Consider the following 27,214-nt stretch of genomic DNA (forward strand, 5'->3'; position numbering starts at 1 on the left):
ATGTAGTTTGTTGAATATATTATCCTTTTCCTAACCTTTCAGATGTAGTTTTGTTTCTCCTTTTTATATATTTTTACCCAAACCCACCATCCCACTTAACCTTCTTTCCTTCTTTACTTTGTTTTCACATATAAGTTCATTCTTTATCATAGTAATAATAAAAATTACAATAGTAAAGAATCAGATCTACTAAGACTTGAAATTGAGAAACCAGAGCTCAAGGGAGTGAGAGCATTAAGGAAGAACAAGGAGTATGAGAGAGGGGGAGGAAGAAAATGGGACCAAAGAAGAGAGAATGAGAGAGAGTGTGGGCATGGGAGCACTAAGACTTGAATTGAGAAACAAGAGAGCATTTGAGCAAATGAGGGAGAGAGAGGGGGAGGAAGAGAGAGAATAAGGGAGAGAGATAGAAAAGGAGGGTTAGAAGGAGTAGGAGAATCAAAGTAAAGAAGGAAAGATGGTTTGGGTAAAAATATATAAAAAGGAGAAACAAAACTACATCTGAAAGGTTAGGAAAAGGATAATATATTCAACAAACTACATCTGAAAGGTTAGGAAAAGGATAATATATTCAACAAACTACATCTGAAAAGTTAGGTTAAGGGGTTGGGGAATAAGAACATATGATAGAACCTACCAAATACACTAAGATTACAAGAGGTTAGGTTAAGGGGTTGGGGAATAAGAACATATGATAACAAACATAATAAATACAACTTATGAGCAACTTGATGAACTTTAACAAATAACCCTTGATCTGCAAAAATGACCATTTGAGAAATTGGCCCTTGAAACGAGTAAGTTCCCATATATATGAAAAACCTTTGAAATGGTTAAACACCCAATCTTAAACAAATAACACTTGAAATGCAAAAAACGTCCATTTGAGAAATTATCCCTTGAAATGAGTAAATGCCCATATATAACAAAAATTCTTTGAAATGCTTAAATATCCAATCTCTAACAAATAGCACTTGAAATGCATAAGTGACCATTTGAGAAATTATCCCTTGAAATGAGTAAATGCCCATATATAACAAAAATTCTTTGAAATGCTTAAATATCCAATCTCTAACAAATAGCACTTGAAATGCATAAGTGACCATTTGAGAAATTAACTAATGAAATGAGTAAATGAATATGAGACAATGATTGACGAAACACAAAAGACAAGAAGGAATACTTATGTAAGTTAGAGCATGTCTGGTTGGACTAGATAAGTTAGGATACATCAGTTTGGGAATGTAAGATTAAGTTAGGTAAAGCAAGTTAGGTTACGTTAGGATAGGTAAGATAGGTAAGTTAAGGTAAGGTAACATAGGTAAAGTTAGGTTATGAAAGTTAAGTTAGGTAAGATAGGTAAAGTTAGGTAAGATAGGTAAGATAGGTTAAGCAGGATAAGTTAGGAAAGGTAGGTAAGGTAAGGTAACATAGGTAAAGTTAGGTAAGATAGGTTAAGCAGGATAAGTTAGGAAAGGTAGGTAAGGTAAGGTAACATAGGTAAAGTTAGGTTAGGTAAGATAAGTAAGGTAGGTAAGGTAACATAGGTAAAGTTAGGTTATGCAGGTTAAGTTAGGTAAGATAGGTAAAGTCAGGTAAGATAGGTAAGGTATGGTAAGGTAATATAGGTAAAGTTAGGTAAGATAGGTTAAGCAGGTTAAGTTAGGAAAGGTAGGTAAAGTCAGGTAAGATAGGTAAGGTATGGTAAGGTAATATAGGTAAAGTTAGGTAAGATAGGTTAAGCAGGTTAAGTTAGGAAAGGTAGGTAAGGTAAGGTAAGTTATGTTAGGATAGGATAGGTAAAGTTAGGTTTAGGAACGTTACGTTAACTAAGTAACATTGGGTGGAGAGGATAGGTTACGTAGGTTTGAACAGTGTAGTTCAGAGAACAGTTTAAAAGGTAAAATGTCTAATAAAATATATTTAACAGAAGTGTAAGTTTGATATGAAAAGCTGAACTAGTTACATTTGGGGAGAAATTTTATGCCTGAAGATGTCTTAGAGAACAACAATGTTGTCTTAAAGTATAACTTGATGGAAGAAGGATAGTTTCTTTGATGAACAAAGGTGACTTAGAGATCAACATTGATGAACGAAGATGTCTTAGAAAGCTTCTCTGATGAACGAAAGGTTACTTAGAGAATAACTTTTGTTAGCTCTTTGAATAACTTTGATGACTTTGAGAATAACTTTGATAGCTCTGGGAATAACTTTTATGATTTTGAGAACATCTTTGATGTCTTGGAGAACAACATTGATGTTTAGAGAACAACTTTGATGACCAAGATTAACTTTAGATGTCTCTGAGAATAACTTTATAACATAGAAATTAACTTTAGATGTCTCTGAAAATATCTTTTGATGACTTCGAGAATAACATTTGATGTCTCTGAGAATAACTTTTATGTCTTACATAATAACTTTAGATGTCTCTGAAAATAACTTTGATGAAAGCAGATGTCTTAGATTAACTTTTGATGACTTTGAAAACAATGTTTGTTGAACAAAGATGTTTTGAAAGTTGCTCTGACGAACGAAGGCGACTCTGAGAATAGCTTTGGGTAGCTCTGATAATAACTTTTGTTGTTTTAGAGATTAACTTTTTGATAGCTCCGAGAATAACTTTAGATATCTCTGAGAATAAGTTTGATGAACGAAGATGTCTTACAGAGCAAATTTTATGTTTCGAAGAATAACTTTTTGATGACTCTGGGAATGACTTTGTTGTCTTAGAGAATAACTTTGAGGGCTTAGAGAATGTCTTTGATGAATGGAAGTGAGTTAGAGAATAACATAACATGACTGAGAATAACTTTTGATAACTCTTAGAATAACTTTGATGTCTTAGAGAATAACTTTAGATGACTTTGAGAATGTCTTTGGATAACTCTGAGATTAACTTTGATGTCTTTGAAACGACTTTGATGAATTGGAGAATGTCTTTGAGAACATGAGTAGTATTTTGTTAGCTCAGAGAATAACTTTTTGATGACATAGAGAATAACTTTTATGTCTTAGAGAAGAACATTGATGGCTTAGAGAGAATATCTTTGATGAAAGATGATGTCTTGGATTAACTTTGACGTCTCTTGGAATAACTTTGATGACTGAGAATAACTTTTGATAGCTCTTAGAGAATAACTTTTATGAACGGAGATGTTTGAGATTAACTTTGATAGCTCAGAATAACTTTTGTGGACATGAGAATATCTTTGGATAACTCTGAGATTAACTTTGATGTCTTTGAAACAACTTTGATGTACGAGAGTGAGTTTGAGATTACCTTTGTTAACTCTGAGATTAACTTTGATGAACGAGAAAATACTTTTTGATGACATCGAGAATAATTTGATAGCTCTGAGATTAACTTTTTGATAGCTCCGAGAATAACTTTGAGGGATGCGAGTAAATTTTTGAGTGTTTGAGAGTGTCTTTTGATATCTCGAAGAGTGCCCTTGAAGTCTTAAAGGATGTCTTTGATGTCTCGAAGGATGTCTTAGAGTGTAACTTTGGTGTCTTTGAGTAAGTCCTTGATGTATTGAAGAGTGTCTTTGATTTCTCGAAGAGTAACTTTGGTGTAACGGAGAGCACCTTTGACTATTTTTTTCTTACTTAGCGACATATAATTTTAGTTACGAAAGTGTTGAAAAAGTTACATTTGACTATTTTTTCTTACTTAGCGACATATAATTTTAGTTACGAAAGTGTTGAAAAAGTTACATTTGACTATTTTAGTTGAGGAAAAAGACAAATATGACGACAGTGACTATTTTAGTGCTCCGCAAAGTATAATGTCAGTTAAGAATGACGATGATAGATATCTTTGACTATATTTTCTTACTTGACTATGGATAAAGTTAGTTATGAACAGCGTTGAAAAGATTCCTTTGACAATTTTTAGCTAAGCGAAAGGCTGTTTTAGTTAAGAACGATGTTGAATGAGGATAATCCTGACTATTTTCAGATGAGAGAAGTGATATTTCAGTTAAGAAATGACAAGGAAACATGATGAAGTAACTATTTTCAGTTGACCGATGAATACTTTTAGTTGAGCAAAAGCCAAAACGTGATGAACATGACTTTTTCTGATGATTGGCAGATAATTTTAGTTATGAAATGACAATGAAACATGAAGAACACGGTTATTTTCTGATGACTAGGGAATAAGTTTAGTTATGAACAGTTTTGGAAAGTTTCCTTTGACAATTTTTCTTGATGAAACATAGCGCCTGTTAAGAAAGTGCTGAAAAAGTTTCCTTTGACAATTTTTAGCTAAGAGAAAGGTTGTTTTAGTTAAGAACAGTGTTGAACGAGGATATTTCTGACTATTTTTAGTTGACTGGATAATAAGTTTAGTTGAGAAATGACGAAAGTGACTATGTTTTTTAGTTGATTGGCGAAAGATTTTTTAGTTATGAAATGACAATGAAACATGAAGAACACGGTTATTTTCTGATGACTAGGGAATAAGTTTAGTTATGAACAGTGTTGGAAAGATTCCTTTGACAATTTTTTTGGTTGATTGGATAATAAGTTAGTTGAGAAATGAGGAAAGTGACTATGTTTCAGTTGATTGGCGAAAGATTTTTAGTTAAGAAGTTACAAGAAAGGTTTGTCTTTGTAAATTTGGAACTGAATAAAGTGTAGATTTGTTTAAGAACATGGCTGGTAGAACTATTAAGTTGACTACGAGAATTACTTTGACATAGTTTTTGCAAATAAAAACTTGGTGACTAAAATTGTTGAGGAAACTGTATTGCTGATGCTAATATTTGACAAAGAACTAGTTAGTGAATGGAAGAAACAAAGAACATAAAAAAAATTGAGGTTAAGTAAGGGAATGAACACAGTGAACATACGGTGAACACAGAAAACATGTAAGAAAAAGTTGATGAATACAGTGAACATGCTGGGAATATGAACTTACAGAGAACATGAAAACATGATAAGGAGAATAGGGAATACAAAGAATGAACAATGGACTTGTGAAGAACATGGAGAATATGACAAAGAATGTAGAAAACATGTAAGTGAAGGTGAAAAACGAAGTGATCTTGTGAGGACCATGAACTTGTAGAGGAACATGAATATTGACAAAGAACACAAAATATGGAAGTTAGCATGAATATTGAGTATAAAAGTTGTAAAGAGAACATGTGATGAACATGAAAACATAGAAATATGACTAGACTTTGTAGAGAACATAATGAGACTAAGAGAAAGATTACAGAAAAAAATGGAGATACTTGTGAAAATATGAACTGAATGGGACTGAGAACATTTGTAGAACATGGAGTGAACACGGATGAGAATACGAAGAACACAGTGAATATAGAGAAAATATGCAAATACAGGGGGACAAGAGCTGGAGCTCTGTAACTGACTTGATCTTATTTACTACGTCTGAAATATGTCTGCTTTTAATTTTAGGGAAATTGATGGGTTATTATTTACAAAGATACGAAAGAGAATTAAGGCGGGGACGAGAGCTGGAGCTCGATAACTGACTTGATTTTATTTACGGTGTCTGAAATACAGAGGGTAACAATTTAAGGGAAATTGATGGTTTATTTACAAAGACTCGAGGGTGGAAGAGGGTGGGGGGCGAGAGCTGGAGCTCAGTAACTGACTTGATCTTATTTACTAACTTTGAAGTATGTCTGCTTTTAATTTTAGGGAAATTGATGGGTTATTTACAAAGATACGAAAGAGAATTAAGGCGGGGACGAGAGCTGGAGCTTGGTAACTGTTTTGATCTTATTTACGGTGTCTGAAATACAGAGGCTAAAAATCTCAGGGAATTTGGACTGTTACTAATGATTTGTACAAATGAACTAAGCTGGGGACAAGAGCTAGAGTTTGATAATTGTTTGCATTTACTAAACTATGTCTGAAATACAAAGGGTAGAAATTTCAGGGAAATTGGACTGATACTAACGAAGATACGAGAGAGAGCTAAGGCGGAGGACAAGAGCTGGAGCTTGGTAACTAAATTACTGTATTGAACTACATTTGAAATATGATTATTTTTAAATTTTAGAGGGATTGGAATGATAGTATTCTTTATACGACAGGGGACTAAGGTGGGGAACGTGAGCTAGAACTTGCTTACTAACATGATTTATTTGTGTAAAACTGACTTGCTTAATGAAAAGGAGCAAACATACTGACTTGCTTAATGAAAAGGAGCAAACATACGATGTTGGAAAATAGTTGAACTGAATGAAAGGAGAGAGAGAGAGAGGAGGGACGGTCAAGATATTATGAAGATAAGATAAGATTAAGAGCCGACTGGCTGGCTGGGCGCAAAGTAAATAAAGGTGACGCGACAGATTGCGAGGTAAGGGGGGAGGGAGGGGGGTGTGAGGTACGAGACTTGAAAACCATGACTTACACAGGTGATTTTCTAAATTTACATGAAAACTATGGCTTACACAGACGGATTTTGTAAGTTGAAAACATGTAAAACATGTCCGTAGAGTTCTCCTGAAAGCCCTAAAGTGCTACACACGATATTTGAATTTCTCCTATAAGGCCTTAACAAACTTCTAAGTCTCGGAAATTATTTTTCTCATAAGAACTTTAACAAACTCGTATGACATTATTTTTCATTATAAGAATTCCCTAATTACAAATCTGTGACTGCACAAATTCACCTGAAAACCCAGAAGATCCACAGACGATATTATAAATTACCTGAAACCCCTGAAGATCCACACACGATATTTCCGAAGTTGAAAACAGGCAAAGGTTGTCCGTAGAGTTTACCTGGAAATGCTGTGACACAAACACGATATTTTCTAAAAATTTTCTTTAAGATTTTCCTACTTATTTTCCTCATAAGAACGCTTAACAAACCTCTAAAATCTCAGAAATTATTTTCCTCATAAGAATTCCTTAATTCCAAATCTGTGACTCCCCAAATTTGCCTGAAAACCCCGAAGATCCACAGACGATATTTTCTGAAAAAAAATATCGTCTGTGGCTCTTACAGTCCACAGGGGTCCTCTCCCAAAAAAAAAATATCGTCTGTGGCTCTTACTCCCTACTACTCGTCACCACCACACACCACCGTCACCACCGTCACCATCACACACCACCGTCACCACCACACACCACCGTTACCAGCGTCAGCAAAACACACCACCACACACCACCGTCACTATCACACACCACTGTCACCACCACACACCACCGTCACCACGACACACCACCGTCACCACCACACAAAACCGTCACTACCACACACCACCGTCACCACCACACACCACCGTCACCACCACACAAAACCGTCACTACCACACACCACCGTCACCACCACACACCACCGTCACCACCACACAAAACCGTCACTACCACACACCACCGTCACCACCACACACCACCGTCACCACCACACAAAACCGTCACTACCACACACCACCCTCACCAATACACACCACCGTCACCACCATACACCACCGTCACCACCACAGACCACCGTCACCACCACACACCACCGTCACCACCACACACCACCGTCGCCACCACATACTACTGTCACCACCACACACCACCGTCACCACCACACACCACCGTCATCACCACACACCACCGTCGCCACCACACCCAACCGTTACCATCACACACCACCGTCACCACCACATACCACCGTCACCACCACACACCACCGTCACCACCACACACCACCGTCACCACCACACACCACCGTCACCACCACACACCACCGTCACCACAACACACCACCGTCACCACCACACACCACCGTCACCACCACACACCACCACACAGTACCGTCACCACCACACACCACCGTCACCAATACACACCACCGTCACCAGCGCACACCAACGTCACCACCACACACCACCGTCACCACCACACACCACCGTCACCACCACACACCACCATCACAATACCACTCCACCGTCACCATCACACACCACCACACACCACCGTCACCACCACACACCACCGTCACCACAACACACCACCGTCACCACCACACACCACCGTCACCACCACACACCACCACACAGTACCGTCACCACCACACACCACCGTCACTAATGCACACCACCGTCACCACCGCACACCAACGTCACCACCACACACCACCGTCACCACCACACACCACCGTCACCACCACACACCACCGTCACCACCACACACCACCGTCGCTACCACTCACCACCGTCACCACCACACACCACCGTCACCACCATACACAACTGTCACCACCACACACCACCGCTACAGCACCACATCACCGTCACCACCACTCACCACTGTCACCACCACACACCACCGTCACCCCCACAAACCACCGTCACCAACACAGACCACCGTCACCACCACACACCACCGTCACCACCACACACCACCGTCACCACCACACACCACCGTCACCACCGTCACCACCACACACCACTGTCACAACAACACACCACCGTCACCACCACACACCACTGTCACCATCACACACCACCGTCACCATCACACACCACCGTCACCACCACTGTCACCACCACACACCACCGTCACCACCACACACCCCCGTCACCACCCACACCACTGTCACCAATACACACCACCGTCACCACCGTCACCATCACACACCACCGTCACCACCACACACCACCGTTCCACCGTCAGCAAAACACACCACCACACACCACTGTCACCACCACACACCACTGTCACCACCACACACCACCGTTACCACCACACTCCACCGTCACCACGACACACCACCGTCACCACCACACAAAACAGTCACTACCACACACCACCGTCACCACCACACACCACCGTCACCACCACATAAAACCGTCACTACCACACACCACCGTCACCACCACACACCACCGTTACCACCACACACCCCCGTCACCACCCACACCACTGTCACCACCACACACCACCGTCACCACTACACACCACCGTCACCATCACACACCACCGTCACCACCACCTTCACCACCACACACCACCGTCCACCACCACACACCACCGTCCACCACCACACACCACCGTCACCACTGTCACCACCACACACCACCACACACCACCACTCACCACCGTCACCACCCTCACCACCGTCAACACCATACACCACAACACACCACCACACACCACCGTCACCACTTCCCACCACTGTCACCACCACACACCACCGTCACCATCACACACCACCGTCACCACCACACATCACCGTCATCACCACACACACCACCGATACCACCTCACACCATTGTCACCACCGCACACCACCACACACCACCGTCACCAATTCACACCACTGTCACCACCACACACCACCGTCACCATCACACACCACCGTCACCACCACACATCACCGTCATCACCACACACACCACCGATACCACCTCACACCATTGTCACCACCGCACACCACCACACACCACCGTCACCACCTTCACCATCACACACCACCGTCACCACCACACACCACCGTTACCACCGTCAGCAAAACACACCACCACACACCACCGTCACCACCACACACCAATGTCACCACCACACACTACCGTCACCACCACACACCACCGTCACCACGACACACCAACCTCACCACCACACAAAACCGTCACTACCACACACCACCGTCACCACCACACACCACCGTCACCACCACACAAAACAATCACTACCACACACCACCGTCACCACCACACACCACCACACACTACCGTCACCACCACACACCACCCTCACCAATACAAGCCACCGTCATCACCGCACACCACCGTCACCAACACACACCAACGTCACCACCACACACCACCGTCCCCACCACTTTCCCCCGTCACCACCACACACCACCGTCACCACCACACACCACCGTCACAACACCACTCCACCGTCACCATCACACACCACCTTTTCCACCACACACAACGTCACTACCACACACCACCGTCACAACATCACATCACCGTCACCACCACACACCACCACACACCACCGTCACCACCACACACCACCGTCGTCACCACTCACCACCGTCACCACCATACACCAATGTCACCACCACACACCACCGCCACAACACTACACCACCGTCACCACCACACACCACTGTCACCACCACACACCACCGTCACCACCACACACCACTGTCACCACCACAGACCCCCGTCACCACCACACACCCCAGTCACCACCACACACCACCGTCACCACCACACACCAATGTCACCACCACACACCACCGTCACCAACACACACCACCGTCACCAACAAACACAGAACCGTCACCACCACCTTCACCACCACACACCACCGTCACCACCGTCACCACCACACAACACCACCCACCACTGTCACCACCCTCACCACCGTCACCACCACAGACCGCCACACACCACCACTCACCACCGTCACCACCACACACCACCGTCACCAATACACACCACTGTCACCACCACACACCACCATCACCACCACACACCACCGTCACCACCACACAACACCGTCACCACCATTCACCACTGTCACCACCACACAGCACCGTCATTACCAAACACCACAGTCACCACCACACACCACCACCACTACCATCACCACCGTTACCATCACACACCACCGTCACCACCACACATCACCGTCATCACCACACACACCACCGTTACCACCACACACCATTTTCACCACCGCACACCACGGTCACTACCAAACACCACCGTCACCACCGTCACCGTCACACACCACCGTCGCCACCACACACCACCACACCCAACCGTCACCACCACACACCACCGTCACCACCACATAACACCGTCACCACCACACACTACCACACAGCACTGTCACCACCACACACCACCACACACCACTACACACCACTGTCACCACCACACACCAAAGTCGCCACCACTCACCACCGTCACCACCACACACCACCGGCACAACACCACACCACCGTCACCACCACACACCACTGTCACTACCACACACCACCGTCACCACCACAAACCACCGTCACCACCACAGACCACCGTCACCACCACACACCACCGTCACCACCACACACCCCCGTCACCACCCACACCACCGTCACCACCACATACCACCGTCACCACCACACACTACCACACACTACCGTCACCACCACACACAACCGTCACCAATACACACCACCGTCACTACCACACACCTCCGTCACCACCACACACCAACGTCACTACCACACTCCACCGTCACCACCACACACCACCACACCCAACCGTCACCACCACCACCACCGTCACCACCACTTACCACCGTCACCACCACACAGCACCGTCACCACCGTCACCATCACACACCACCACACACCACCACACACCACTGTCACCACCACACACCACCGTCACCATCGCACACCACCGTCACCACCACACACCACCATCACCACCACACACCACCGTCACCACCACACCCCCCCCGTCTCCACCACACACCATCGTCACCACCACACACCATCGTCACCACCACATACCACCGTCACCACCACACACCACTGTCACCACCACACACCACCGTCACCACCACACACCACTGTCACCACCACAGACCCCCGTCACCACCACACACCACCGTCACCACCACACACCATTGTCACCACCGCACACCACCACACACCACCGTTACCACCGTCAGCAAAACACACCACCACACACCACCGTCACCACCACACACCACTGTCACCACCACACACCACCACACACCACCTTCACCACCACACACCACCGTCACCACCGTCATCACCACACACCACCACCCACCACTGTCACCACCCTCACCACCGTCACCACCACAGACCGCCACACACCACCACTCACCACCGTCACCACCACACACCACCGTCACCAATACACACCACTGTCACCACCACTCACCACCGTCACCACCACACACCACCGTCACCAATACACACCACTGTCACCACCACACACCACCATCACCACCACACACCACCGTCACCACCACACAACACCGTCACCACCATTCACCACTGTCACCACCACACAGCACCGTCACCACCAAACACCACAGTCACCACCACACACCACCATCACAACCACCACCACCGTTACCATCACACACCACCGTCACCACCACACATCACCGTCATCACCACACACACCACCGTTACCACCACACACAATTTTCACCACCGCACACCACGGTCACTACCAAACACCACCGTCACCACCGTCACCGTCACACACCACCGTCGCCACCACACACCACCGTCACCACCACACTACACCACACAGCACTGTCACCACCACACACCACCGTCACCACCACATACCACCGTCACCACCACACACTACCACACACTACCGTCACCACCACACACCACCGTCACCAATACACACCACCGTCACTACCACACACCACCGTCACCACCACACACCAACGTCACTACCACACACCACCGTCCCCACCACACACCACCACACCCAACCGTCACCACCACACACCACCGTCACCACCACATACCACCGTCACCACCACACAGCACCGTCACCACCGTCACCATCACACACCACCACACACCACTGTCACCACCACACACCACCGTCACCATCGCACACCACCGTCACCACCACATACCACCGTCACCACCACACACCACCGTCACTACCACACACCACCGTCACCACTGTTACCAGCACACACCACCGTCACCACCACACACAACCATCACCATCACACATCACCGTCACCACCACACACCAACGTCACCACCACACACCACCACACACGACCGTCACCACCACACACCACCGTCACCCTCTCACACAACCGTCACCACCATACACCACCGTCACCATCACACAACACCGTCACCACCACACACCACCGTCAGCATTACACATCACCGTCACCACCACACACCCCCGTCACCACCACACACCACCGTAACCATCACCACCACAAACCACCGTCACCATCACACATCACCGTCACTACCACACACCACCGTCACCACCACACAACACCGTCATCACCACACATAACCGTCACCACCACACACCACCGTCACCACCACACACCACCGTCACCACCACACACCACCATCACCACCACACACCACCGTCACCACCACACACCACCGTCACCACCACACACCACCACACACATCCACACACCACCGTCACCACCACACACCAACGTCACCATCACACCAACGTCACCATCACACACCACTGTCACCACCACACACCACCTTCACAACCAGAAACCACCATCACCACCACACACCACCGTCAACACCACACACCACCGTCACCACCACACACCACCGTCACCATCACACACCACCATCACACACCACCGTCACCACGACACGCCATTGTCACCACTACACACCACCGTCACCACCACACACAACCGTCACCATCACACACCACCGTCACCATCACACATCACCGTCACCATCACACACCACCGTCACCACAACACACTACCATACACCACGTCAACAGCACACAACACCATCATCACTACACACTACTGTCACCACCACACACCACCGTCACCACCACACACCACCGTCACCACCCACACGACTGTCGCCACAACTCACCACCGTCACCACCATACACCACTGTCACCACCACACACCACCGTCACCACCATACACCACCGTCACCACCACAGACCACCGTCACCACCACACACCACCGTCACCACCACACACCACCGTCACCACCACACACCACCGTCACCACCACACACCACAGTCACCACCACACACCACCATCACCACCACCACCACCGTTACCATCACACACCACCGTTACCACCACACACCATTTTCACCACCGCACACCACGGTCACTACCAAACACCACCGTCACCACCGTCACCGTCACACACCACCGTCGCCACCACACACCACCGTCACCACCACATAACACCGTCACCACCACACAGCACCGTCACCACCACACAACACCACACAGCACTGTCACCACCACACACCACCGTCACCACCACATACCACCGTCACCACCACACACTACCACACACTACCGTCACCACCACACACCACCGTCACCAATACACACCACCGTCACTACCACACACCACCGTCACCACCACACACCAACGTCACTACCACACACCACCGTCCCCACCACACACCACCACACCCAACCGTCACCACCACACACCACCGTCACCACCACATACCACCGTCACCACCACACAGCACCGTCACCACCGTCACCATGACACACCACCACACACCACTGTCACCACCACACACCACCGTCACCATCGCACACCACCGTCACCACCACACACCACCATCATCACCACACACCACCGTCACCACCACACCCCCCCGTGTCCACCACACACCATCGTCACCACCACACACCATCGTCACCACCACATACCACCGTCACCACCACACACCACCGTCACTACCACACACCACCGTCACCACTGTTACCACCACACACCACCGTCACCACCACACACAACCATCACCATCACACATCACCGTCACCACCACACACCAACGTCACCACCACACAACACTGTCACCACCACACACCACCACACACGACCGTCACCACCACACACCTCCGTCACCCTCTCACACAACCGACACCACCATACACCACCGTCACCATCACACAACACCGTCACCACCACACACCACCGTCACCATTACACATCATCGTCACCACCACACACCCCCGTCACCACCACACACCACCGTAACCATCACCACCACAAACCACCGTCACCATCACACATCACCGTCATTACCACACACCACCGTCACCACCACACAACACCGTCATCACCACACATAACCGTCACCACCACACACCACCGTCACCACCACACACCACCGTCACCACCACACACCACCTTCATTACCACACACCACCGTCACCACCACACACCACCGTCACCACCACACAAAACCGTCACTACCACACACCACCTTCACCACCACACACCACCGTCACTACCACACACCACCTTCACCACCACACACCACCGTCACCACCACACACCACCGTCACCACCACACACCACCGTCACCACCACACACCAACATCACCACCAGAACACCACCGTCACCACCACACACCACCGTCACCACCACACAAAACCGTCACTATCACACACCACCTTCACCACCACACACCGCCGTCACTACCACACAAAACCGTCTCTACCACATACCACCGTCACCACCACACACCACCGTCACCACCACCACACCACCACACACCACCACACACCACTGTCACCACCACACACCACCGTCGCCACCACTCACCACCGTCACCACCATACACCACCGTCACCACCACACACCACCTTCATTACCACTCACCACCGTCACCACCACACACCACCGTCACCACCACAGACCACCGTCACCACCACACACCACCGTCACCACCACACACCACCGTCACCACCACACACCACCGTCACTATCACACACCACCGTCACCACCACCTTCACCACCACACACCACCGTCAACCACCACACACCACCGTCACTACTGTCACCACCACACACCACCACTCACCACCGTCACCACCGTCACCACCCTCACCACCGTCACCACCATACACCACAACACACCACCACTCACCACCGTCACCACCACACACCACCACACACCACCACACACCACCACACACCACCGTCTCCACCACACACCAACGTCACCACCACACACCAACGTCACCATCACACACCACTGTCACCACCACACACCACCATCACCACCACACACCACCGTCACCACCACACACCACCGTCACCACCACACACCACCGTCACCACCACACATAACCGTCACCACCACACACCAACGTCACCATCACACACCACTGTCACCACCACACACCACCGTCACCATCACACACCACCTTCACAACCAGAAACCACCATCACCACCACACACCACCGTCAACACCACACACCACCGTCACCACCACACACCACCGTCACCATCACACACCACCATCACACACCACCGTCACCACGACACGCCATTGTCACCACTACACACCACCGTCACCACCACACACAACCGTCACCAACACACACCACCGTCACCAACACACACCACCTTCACCACCACATACCACCACACACCACCGTCACCACCACGCACCACCGTCACCACCACACACCACCGTCACCACCACGCACCACCGTCACCACCACACAACCGTCACCATCACACACCATCGTCACCAACACACACCACTGTCACCATCACACATCACCGTCACCATCACACACCATCGTCACCAACACACACCACCGTCACCATCACACATCACCGTCACCACCACACACCACCGTCACCACAACACACTACCATACACCACGTCAACAGCACACACCACCGTCATCACTACACACCACTGTCACCACCACACACCACCGTCACCACCACACACCACCGTCACCACCACACAAAACCGTCACTACCACACACCACCTTCACCACCACACACCACCGTCACCACCACACAAAACCGTCACTACCACACACCACCGTCACCACCACACACCACCGTCACCACCACCACACCACCACACACCACTGTCACCACCACACACCACCGCCGCCACCACTCACCACCGTCACCACCATACACCACAGTCACCACCACACACCACCGCCACAACACCACACCATCGTCACCACCACACACCACTGTCACCACCACACACCACCGTCACCACCACACACCACCGTCACCACCACAGACCACCGTCACCACCACACACCACCGTCACCACCACACACCACCGTCACCACCCCACACCACCGTCACCACCACACACCACCGTCACCACCACACACCACCGTCACTATCACACACCAATGTCACCACCACCTTCACCACTACACACCACCGTCAACCACCACACACCACCGTCACTACTGTGACCACCACACACCACCACACACCACCACTCACCACCGTCACCACCGTCACCACCCTCACCACCATACACCACAACACACCACCACTCACCACCGTCACCACCACACACCACCGTCACCAATTCACACCACTGTCACCACCACACACCACCGTCACCATCACACACCACCGTCACCACCACACATCACCGTCATCACCACACACACCGCCGTTACCAACACACACCATTGTCACCACCGCACACCACCGTCACCACCACACACCAGCTTCACCACCGTCACCACCACACACCACCGTCACCACCACACACCACCGTCACCACCACACACCACCGTCACCACCACACACCACCGTCACCATCACACAGCACTGTCACCACCGTCACCATCACACACCACCACACACCACCACACACCACTGTCACCACCACACACCACTGTCACCACCACATACCACCGTCACCATCGCACACCACCGTCACCACCACACACCACCATCATCACCACACACCACCGTCACCACCACACCCCCCCCCCGTCTTCACCACACACCATCGTCACCACCACACACCATCGTCACCACCACATACCACCTTCACCACCACACACCACCGTCACTACCACACACCACCGTCACCACTGTTACCACCACACACCACCGTCACCACCACACACAACCGTCACCATCACACATCACCGTCACCACCACACACCAACGTCACCACCACACACGACCGTCACCACCACATACCACCACACACGACCGTCACCACCACACACCACCGTCACCCCCTCACACCACCGTCACCACCATACACCACCGTCACCATCACACAACACCGTCACCACCACACACCACCGTCACCATTACACATTACCGTCACCACCACACACCCCCGTAACCATCACCACACCACCACACACCACCGTCACCATCATACATCACCGTCACTACCACACACCACCGTCACCACCACACACCACCGTCACCATCACACATAACCGTCACCACCACACACCACCGTCACCACCACACACCACAGTCACCACCACACACCACCGTCACCACCACACACCACCACACACCACCACACACCACCGTCACCACCACACATAACCGTCACCACCACACACCAACGTCACCATCACACACCACTGTCACCACCACACACCACCTTCACAACCAGAAACCACCATCACCACCACACACCACCGTCAACACCAAACACCACCGTCACCACCACACACCACCGTCACCATCACACACCACCATCACACACCACCGTCACCACGACACGCCATTGTCACCACTACACACCACCGTCACCACCACACACAACCGTCACCAACACACACCACCGTCACCAACACACACCACCTTCACCACCACATACCACCACACACTACCGTCACCACCACACACCACCGTCACCACCACACACCACCGTCACCACCACGCACCACCGTCACCACCACACAACCGTCACCATCACACACCATGGTCACCACTACACACCACCGTCACCATCACACATCACCGTCACCATCACACACCACCGTCACCACCACACACCACCGTCACCACCACACACTACCACACACCACGTCAACACCACACACCACTGTCATCACTACACACCACCGTCACCACCACACACCAACATCACCACCAGAACACCACCGTCACCACCACACAAAACCGTCACTACCACACACCACCTTCACCGCCACACACCACCGTCACCACCACACACCACCGTCACCACCACACACCACCGTCACCACCACACACCACCTTCATTACCACACACCACCATCACCACCACACACCACCGTCACCACCACACAAAACCGTCACTACCACACACCACCTTCACCACCACACACCACCGTCACCACCACACACCACCGTCACTACCACACACCACCTTCACCACCACACACCACCGTCACCACCACACACCACCGTCACCACCACACACCACCGTCACCACCACACACCAACATCACCACCAGAACACCATTCAGGCTTGTTCGCATTTGTGTTCCTCACGTGTGCCCCAAAGAATGAGGTGATTTGGTGAAATGCTATGCCCAAGATTACCATCCGAGTTGCCGGCGAGGAAGTGGTTCAAATAGCTTCGGTTACCACTTCCTTTTGTCCGGCCGTGATGGTCAAGCGGATTAAGGCGCCCTGTAGTTACCAGTTGCGTTGCTCTTGGGAGTATGGGTTCGAGTCACTTCTGGGGTGTGAGTTTTCAGTCGCATATAGTCCTGGGGACCATTCAGGCTTGTTTGCATTTGTGTTCCTCACGTGTGCCCCAAAGAATGAGGTGATTTGGTGAAATGCTATGCCCAAGATTACCATCCGAGTTGCCGGCAGGGAAGTGGTTCAAATAGCTTCAGCTACCACTTCCTTTTGTCCGGCCGTGATGGTCAAGCAGATTAAGGCGCCCTGTAGTTACCATTTGCGTTGCTCCTGGGAGTATGGGTTCGAGTCACTTCTGGGGTGTGAGTTTTCAGTCATATATATATATATATATATATATATATATATATATATATATATCTTAAGAGAGATATATATATATATGTCTCTCTTAAGGATTTTTTTACTTCGTGTCTGGAGTTCTTCATAAGCAAGTTAGCGGTCATCTTGTTTTTGTAGTAAATTGTTATTTGTTTCTTCTGATTGGTGTCTGTAGGGATAATGTTTCCATCATTAAAATCTTTCTGGATTTGTTCCTCCGTTTTATAAGCCGTGGAAAAAAAATCCTGTAAAACAATCTAATACGAGGAACACGTGTTCTCTTGGTTGGTTTTTCAGAGGTTGCACTGCGTTTCACCTTTCTTTTAATGACGTCTTCAACATAACCGTTAAAGATGCCATTATTGACTAGGAACTGCCTTACTCTACAGAGTTCCTCGTCGACCTGCTTTCAACCAGAGCTGTGAGTGAGAGCTCGGTCGACGTAGGTGTTGACAACACTATGCTTGTGCCTGTCCGTGCAGTCCCTATTGGCATTAAGGCACATTCCTATGTTCGATTCCTTAGGGTAAACTGCAGTATGAAAGCCGCCATTCCTTTCCGTGATTGTTACATCTAGAAAGGGCAGCATCCCATCATTCTCCATCCCGTAAGTGAAACTTAACACTTAATTTTGCTGGAAAGCCTCTTTCAACTGCTGCAAACGTCCTACATCAGGTACCTGCATAAATATGTCGGCAACGTACCTGCAGTATAGGGAGCTTTTAATTCCATGTCAACTTAGACCCTCTGTTCTGTTACCCCATGTAAAAATTCGAGAACAGGACACTTAGGGGAGAACCCATGGCGACTCCATCTACTTGTTTATACATGTGCCCATCGGGTCTCAAGAAGGATGCTTCTTTAGTGCAAGCTTCGATTAATTTCCTCAGTATGCTCTCTTGTATGTCAAGAGGGGTACAAGTCGGATCACGATACACTCTGTCCATCATCCCGATTGTTTCATCCACATCATTTTTAATCAATTACTTGATAATTTCTTATACAAGGGTGATTTTATTTTTTTTAATTCTGAAATTTTTCACACTCAATTACGTAGTAACTTTAGGAATATGAATAGTTTTGCTCAACTGGTAGAGCATTCTGCCAGAGGTTTTTGAATCTGAGCCTAAGCCTAGCAGAAGTAACATCTAGAAATCTTCTGTTATTACTGGATGACGCATCTTATCTTGAGATGATTTCGGGGCTTTAGTGTCCCCGCGGCTCGGTCCTCGACCAGGCCTCCACCCCCAGGAAGCAGCCCGTGACAGCTGACTAACACCCAGGTACCTATTTACTGCTAGGTAACAGAGGCATAGGGTGAAAGAAACTCTGCCCATTGTTTCTCGCCGGCGCCCGGGATCGAACCCGGGACCACAGGATCACAAGTCCAGCGTGCTGTCCGCTCGGCCGACCGGCTCCCCATATAGCACTTCTTACAAACTACTACAATGATGGATTGAATAGGTAATTTGAATTTAACTTTGTCTCATGGATTTTAAGATCCCTCTTGTATTACTGTGTTCAGGCTGCTCAAAGGCATTTCAAGATGGTAATCAACTCCCTTTTTAAGAACATATGCTTTAACTAACTCATTAGTTCTCATGCCAGTATGGGATGGTATCCATAAGGAACACACTCAGATTCCATCAATGATGATTTTATTATATTTTAGCTGTACCCGGCCATGCATTGCTCTGGTTCAGCAACGCATGTGCGTTGCTAAGCCACAGCAACCATCCCCTGTCTCCCAGTCCTCCCCCACCATTTTTCCCCTCCCCCGTCCCCTCATCCTCCCAACCGTTCCCCACTCCCCCGGCCCCCTTCGTCCTACCCACCATCCCCCACTCCCCTGCCCCTTGTCCTCCCCACCATTCTCCATTCTCCTGTCTCCTCGTCCCCACCATCCCTAACTCCCCCGTCTCCTCGTCCTCCCCACCATTACCCCTTCCCCTGTCCCCTCGTCCTCCCCCACTCTCGTTCCCTCGACCTCCCCACCATTCCCCACTCCCTTGTGCGATGCATTCCCAAATGATTTGATATTCCCATCAGAAAATTGGGAACATCAAACGATCTAATGTTCCCATCACTGAAATATAAGAAAAACAGTTAAAAAAAACGAAATGGAAAACAATGAAAAAATAGAGGAAATAAACTATTCTCACGAAATGAACGGTATGGTAAACAACACAGCTCAATTCCAGTGCAATGACACAAAATACTTAAATCAAAATGAAAATAAATCGAAATCTGTGAAAATACTATTTATCAATGCAATCGGAAACACTGAAATGGAATCGTGACATATTTAGTATAGTGTGTGTTGCTATTATGTGCAACAGATGGCACTGTTTTTCAAAGAAAGCATATTTTTACCTGTCACAAGTGTGGTATCTATACAAAAGGTATATAAAAACATATGCGTATTCGAATGAAATGTGTCAGAATTCCAAATCAATCTGTGAAGAACATTCGTGTTCAACGTGTGTCAGATTACAGCGTGTGTTGCTCTTACGTCCAACAGATGGCGCGGTTTTTCAAAAAAGCATGTATTTTCCTGTCACAGGTGAGGCATTTATATAGTAGGTATATAAAAACACGCGCCTATTCGAATGCAGCGTTGTGTCAAAATTTCAAAGCAATTGGTAAAGAGGTTTCGAAGGTTTTCCTTACGTGAACAACACATGAAGACACAGTTTAAAAAAAAAACAAGTTTTTCCCGTCACAGACGTGACATCTATATAGTATGTATATAAAAACACCTTCGAATGCAAATGGAACGTTGCGTGAAAATTTCAAAGCAATCGGTGCAGAACTTTCAGAGATTAGCGATTTTGAACAAACGAACATTTCCATTTTTATTTACATAGATGTGCCTAGCATCAGATACAAGCATGTTACGCGATTGTCTTGAGGTGTTGAACTGAGATGACCGAGTCTCTCAGAATTATCGTGTCAAATTGGGATACATGTACTCCTTTGCCTGCGAAGTGTATGACAAACAAGTCAGTCTTTAGTGTGGAGGCCCAGTTATTTATATAAGCTCCCCACTCAGAACAGGAGCCGCATCTCGTTGCCAGGACAACTACACTTCCGGCAGCACCAGAGGAGTGGTGCAGGGAACCATCACCGTTAATAGCTTGAGAGGTTGTGAGAGTTTGATGACTGGAGGAGGGAGCCAAATCACGGTTTTCTTCACTGAACTGGACAGGTGAGCATGCCATGAGAGCATATTATATATTAATTATGCCTGGAATTTAAGTTATGGATAAAACGTGCGTTATAAAAGCACAACAGCTATTCAGTTTTACCTTTTTGTCTTTCCAGGAATTGATACGGATTTGAAAAAGATAAAAAAAAAATTATAAAATCTTTTGCAGGAATACATCAGATAATTAAAAATACATTCCTTAAATATATTATCCAAAGATATATAACTAAAAAATAGTAATATAAAGAAAATTAATTAAATTATGCCTTCCTGTTAGTGACTAAAAGGGGGCATATGAATGGTTTTCGATCCAAATATGCAATAAATGAAAACTGGTTCGATTCCAATCAAACTTTTTTGACGAGTTGTATATGAAAATAGTTTCATCTGGTCCAAGTCTCAGCATCGTAGCATAAATAGGAAGGGAGAAAACAAGTATTGAAATAGGTGTCAAAATTATTCCAAAATGGTAAAAAACTATTATCAAACACAAGTGTCAACTGAAATCATGTCTATGACTCAGCTATCACAATATCATATATTAAAAAAATATAATAATTACTTTTATTAAAAAAAATGTAGTTAATTTTTTTTTTTTGTATCTCTCTCTCTTTTGTTTATCGGGCGATTTGCATGAAACTTATACACCTGACTGCACGTAAGCTTATCTGTAAGGGTGCCAATTTTGGAGGAAATTGGTTGATGTCAACCTCAAGTCAAAGATGGCAACACCTTAGACTTTATTTTTTCTTATTTATTTTTAAGTAACATAAAAGTTCAAATATCTCTTTCATTTTTTATTCAATTTACATGAAACTTACACCTTATATGTAAAGCTTATGTCTCTAAAATCCCGAAGAAGCGTTTTTTCCTAAGTTTATTTATTGATTTTATAAATAGCAATAAACATGATATATTTACTATTTCTATTAAGAAAACTAGAGATGTTTTAGAAAATCACTTCCCACAGATCCTTTATTATATGCTAATGTGTCAGAAAAGTGTCATAGAATGATTATATCTGAAAGTTGTGGTTGCAAATTTAAACTTGAAAATGTGTAAAATTCGTTGAAAAAAATTAAAAAAATAAAAATCTCCCTTTCTATTTAGGCTGCAGTACTGAAACTTGGAACAATTGCAGCCCTTTTCATATACAATTAGTAAAAAAATATTTGTTGACATTGAACCACTTTCCCAAAACCCTTCAAAGCCAGAGGAGATACCAAACGGAAAGTCTTGACCTTTCTGTATGTGAACAGTAACAGATGAACCCTATTAAAATTAATACAAATATTAACAAATGTCCACAACATTTGTTGATAACTTTGTGTTCGTCTGAACCTTGAGAGGAATTTAATCCTTCATGTACAGTACGTAGAGAATTTTTTTATTCTCTACGTACAGTATCATACAGATACGTTGATGTTCCCATCAACTTATTTGCAAATTATTTAAAAAATGTAATCAACTAGACCTAGTTGAAAATCACCTGTTCAACTTTGATTCTGTTTCGATTGCTGATGTGGAACTCGACAAAAGTGGTGAGGGAAGTAACACTTGAAGTCCAGTATATCTGCCTCGACTGTGAAGACCAATATGCTGCCTGGCTCTGTTGTGAAGCCCAGTATGTCTGCCTCGATTGTGAAGCTCAGTATGTCTGCCTCGACTCTAAGTCTAGATACCAAACACGAAGATCTGAACAGATTCCGGTATGAACTGGTTGTGACTAAGGCAGGACGAGACGTGCTAGCAAGTGTGTTTATGTGGTCGTACCGGGGCACCTTCCCAGTAGTGACTTACCTCACTCAGGACTTGGGGTACACCAATGCTCAGTACAGGCGTGTCTTCGATGATTACCAGAGGGATAAACTCGAAGCTTCCTCTGACGCGGCAACTTTTGACATCACCCTGTTGTATAAACTCCTGCAACGTGTGTGTGGTCTGGCTGAGATGAATGACCCCACGTGGACCACTCCAGGGCCTCAGGGACCATCACTTGAACACCTCATTTACAAGCTGAAGCAACACCGAAACACGTTGGCATTTGAATATATGAGAATGACGGAGCAAGACCTCAGGAAAACACTGACGGAATTAAGGGATTTATTGGTTAAGATGCTGGCTGAGGCCGGCGTCCGGTGTGGGAGAGACAGCCAGGAAGTGCACAAGGTGACCAGAGATGTCAACGAGTATACTGAGGGTGTGCTATTGATGGCCAGAGAGCCGCTGGATCCCTCAGATGTGCAGTACGTTTCTCAACTCCACCAGGAGATTAAGATGTTCAAAAGCCACATCACAGAAGAGGTTAAGCAGATGAGCAAGCAGGAGCTAACTGACGGGTATACACTGCTGTACCAGATTGTTCCCGCACCCTGGCTACTCTACAACATTGCATACAACCCAAGTCTTGCTTTTACAAGACTGCGACTCCTTGAAGATCCTGTCATTTTGGCAAGACCAAGGGTCAAGGGCCAGGATGTGAACTATGAAGACATCTTGAGTATGAGACGAGAGGACGGAAGAGTCCCTGAGTGTGTCCTCCTGACGGGGGAAGGTGGTATGGGCAAGACAACTTTACTCAAGCTCATCCTCGAGAAGTGGGTAGAGGACCCTGGTGCCATACGTCACCTGGGCACTGTGGACCTCGTTTTCTATGTACAGTGCAGGGACTCACATCTTAATACCTTTGATGATCTCCTCCGCCAGTTGCTGCCTCAAACACTTTGTAATTTTGGTGCCGACTTCCAGCTGTTTAAGGAGATAATTCTGAGCTTAAATATATTAGTCCTGATCGACGGCTACGACGAGGTCAACGACCATTCAGGAAGGCTGGTGAAGGAGCTGTTGCACCTGCCTGGCAAGGATGTGAGGTTGGTGATAACCACACGGCCGGGGTGGGACCAACACCTGTCACAGCTCGTCCCACACACCAGACCTCGCTGCAACATCCTCGTCTTGGGCATCACTCCAGAACGTCGCGTGGAGTTCGCCGAGAGAACCATCAAGGTGCTGGTGGAGGAAGAGAGCCAACGGAGTGTCATCACAGGCAGGTTTATCCTTCGGCTGGAGCAGATGAGTCAGTTCGTGGGTGAGTACCTCAACACTCCACTCATCTTGACCTTCTTGGCGCTGCTGTGCGTCGAGGCCCCAGAAGAATTTAACAATCTCACAACAATTTCTGAAATGTATCAGAAGATTCACGACTTCATAACCAGCCAACTGGTGTCCAGACTCACAGACAAACACGTGACCGACCCTAAAGGAAAATGTGACCAGTTTTTGTTGTTCTTTGAAGAGATTAGTTTAAGAGGGATCCAGAGGCAGGAGTACTACCTTAGGCCGGAGACGGAAGTGGAGATTAAGAAGAAGTGTAAAACTCTAGGACTGCCGCAGGAGGAGGTCTTGTCCAATTATTTCACAAGAACCAGCTACCGTCGGGGTCTCCGTATGGTGTGGGTGTTTGGCTATTTTCACACCAGGTACCAGGAGCATTGTGCTGGTAGGAGGCTGGTCACTCAGCTGATGTCAGAGGAACAGCTCGGCGACCAGGGAAACACCAACCTCGTGCACAGAGTACTGCTGGAGGGACAAAATGTGGTTGATATATCCAGATACCAGAACATCTTGCTCAGTGCTACCTGTGTGCTGAACGTTCGTGAATTGGAACAAAATTTCGCTTCTTGGATTATTGACCTTGTGTGGTGTAATGATCCTGAAGTGGATAACCTTTTAAAACACATAGTCGAGTCCCACAGCAACGAGCACATTATCAATGCTGTGTGTAAGAGGTTGCAAGATTGGAATTGTTGGAAGATAAAGTGTGTTGATTCATGTGCCGTTCTCCCGCTTGTTCTCAAGAGAGTGAGACCTGATAGCGAAATCGTGCTGGAGATCGAAAGTAGACCACAACCAAACCAACTAATGCCAGCACTGAGAGTTTTGATGACACTACCGATTACTGTAAACGTGCTTCTCTATGGTCACTACTTTTGCAGAAATGACGATCTTTCAAACATATATTTAGAAACATTGACAACTCCTGGCAGTAGGTGTACCTTGGAGAAGTTTGTGGGTCGATTGTCTGAGGCAGCCATACCCCACTTGCCTCCCACCCTCCGGAGCCTCGCCCTGCGCCTCACACTGCAGCAACTGCCCGTCTTCACACATCACCTGCCACTCCTTTGCCGTGTCACTGAACTAAGTAAATATTATTATTTTTATCCATATAGTTTATTAGTAAACTGTAAAAAATAATCAATAAGATGTTTAAGCATCAGTTTTAATGTGTTTGACAATACATATGTTATTTATAGATAAAATAAACACTGAAATGGCAAAACCATCCAGAAATTATAAGCTTTCTAAGCATCTGTTCCTAAATGTACTGTTATACATATTTCTACATTTTGTAACGAAGTTGTTCTGATCTTCAACTTTTAATGCCATTACCTCTTGCCTCATTTATTTTCCTCTTTTATTGACATTGAGTCATCTTATGCTAATAAAAATATAGA

General features: G+C 47.2%; 1 protein-coding gene across 5 annotated transcripts in view; it reads left to right on the forward strand.

The window, feature by feature from the left end:
* LOC123770546 (uncharacterized) overlaps window positions 1-27,214 on the forward strand; it is an 85,398-nt gene that overhangs the window by 12,257 nt on the left and 45,927 nt on the right. For 3 of the 5 annotated variants that reach the window (XR_011222201.1, XM_069301894.1, XM_069301895.1), the window contains exons 2-3: window positions 22,545-22,700; window positions 24,240-26,901. Coding sequence is in view for 4 of the 5 variants with exons in the window: in XM_069301894.1 (XP_069157995.1) it covers window positions 24,297-26,901 (2,605 nt within the window). In the remaining variant the exon portion in view is untranslated. The remainder of the gene's footprint in view (window positions 1-22,544; window positions 22,701-24,239; window positions 26,902-27,214) is intronic. The other 2 variants (XM_069301893.1, XM_069301896.1) reach the window with 1 other exon arrangement.

Source organism: Procambarus clarkii, chromosome 46 (assembly GCF_040958095.1).
Source record: "Procambarus clarkii isolate CNS0578487 chromosome 46, FALCON_Pclarkii_2.0, whole genome shotgun sequence".
Taxonomy (NCBI): Eukaryota; Metazoa; Arthropoda; class Malacostraca; order Decapoda; family Cambaridae; genus Procambarus; species Procambarus clarkii.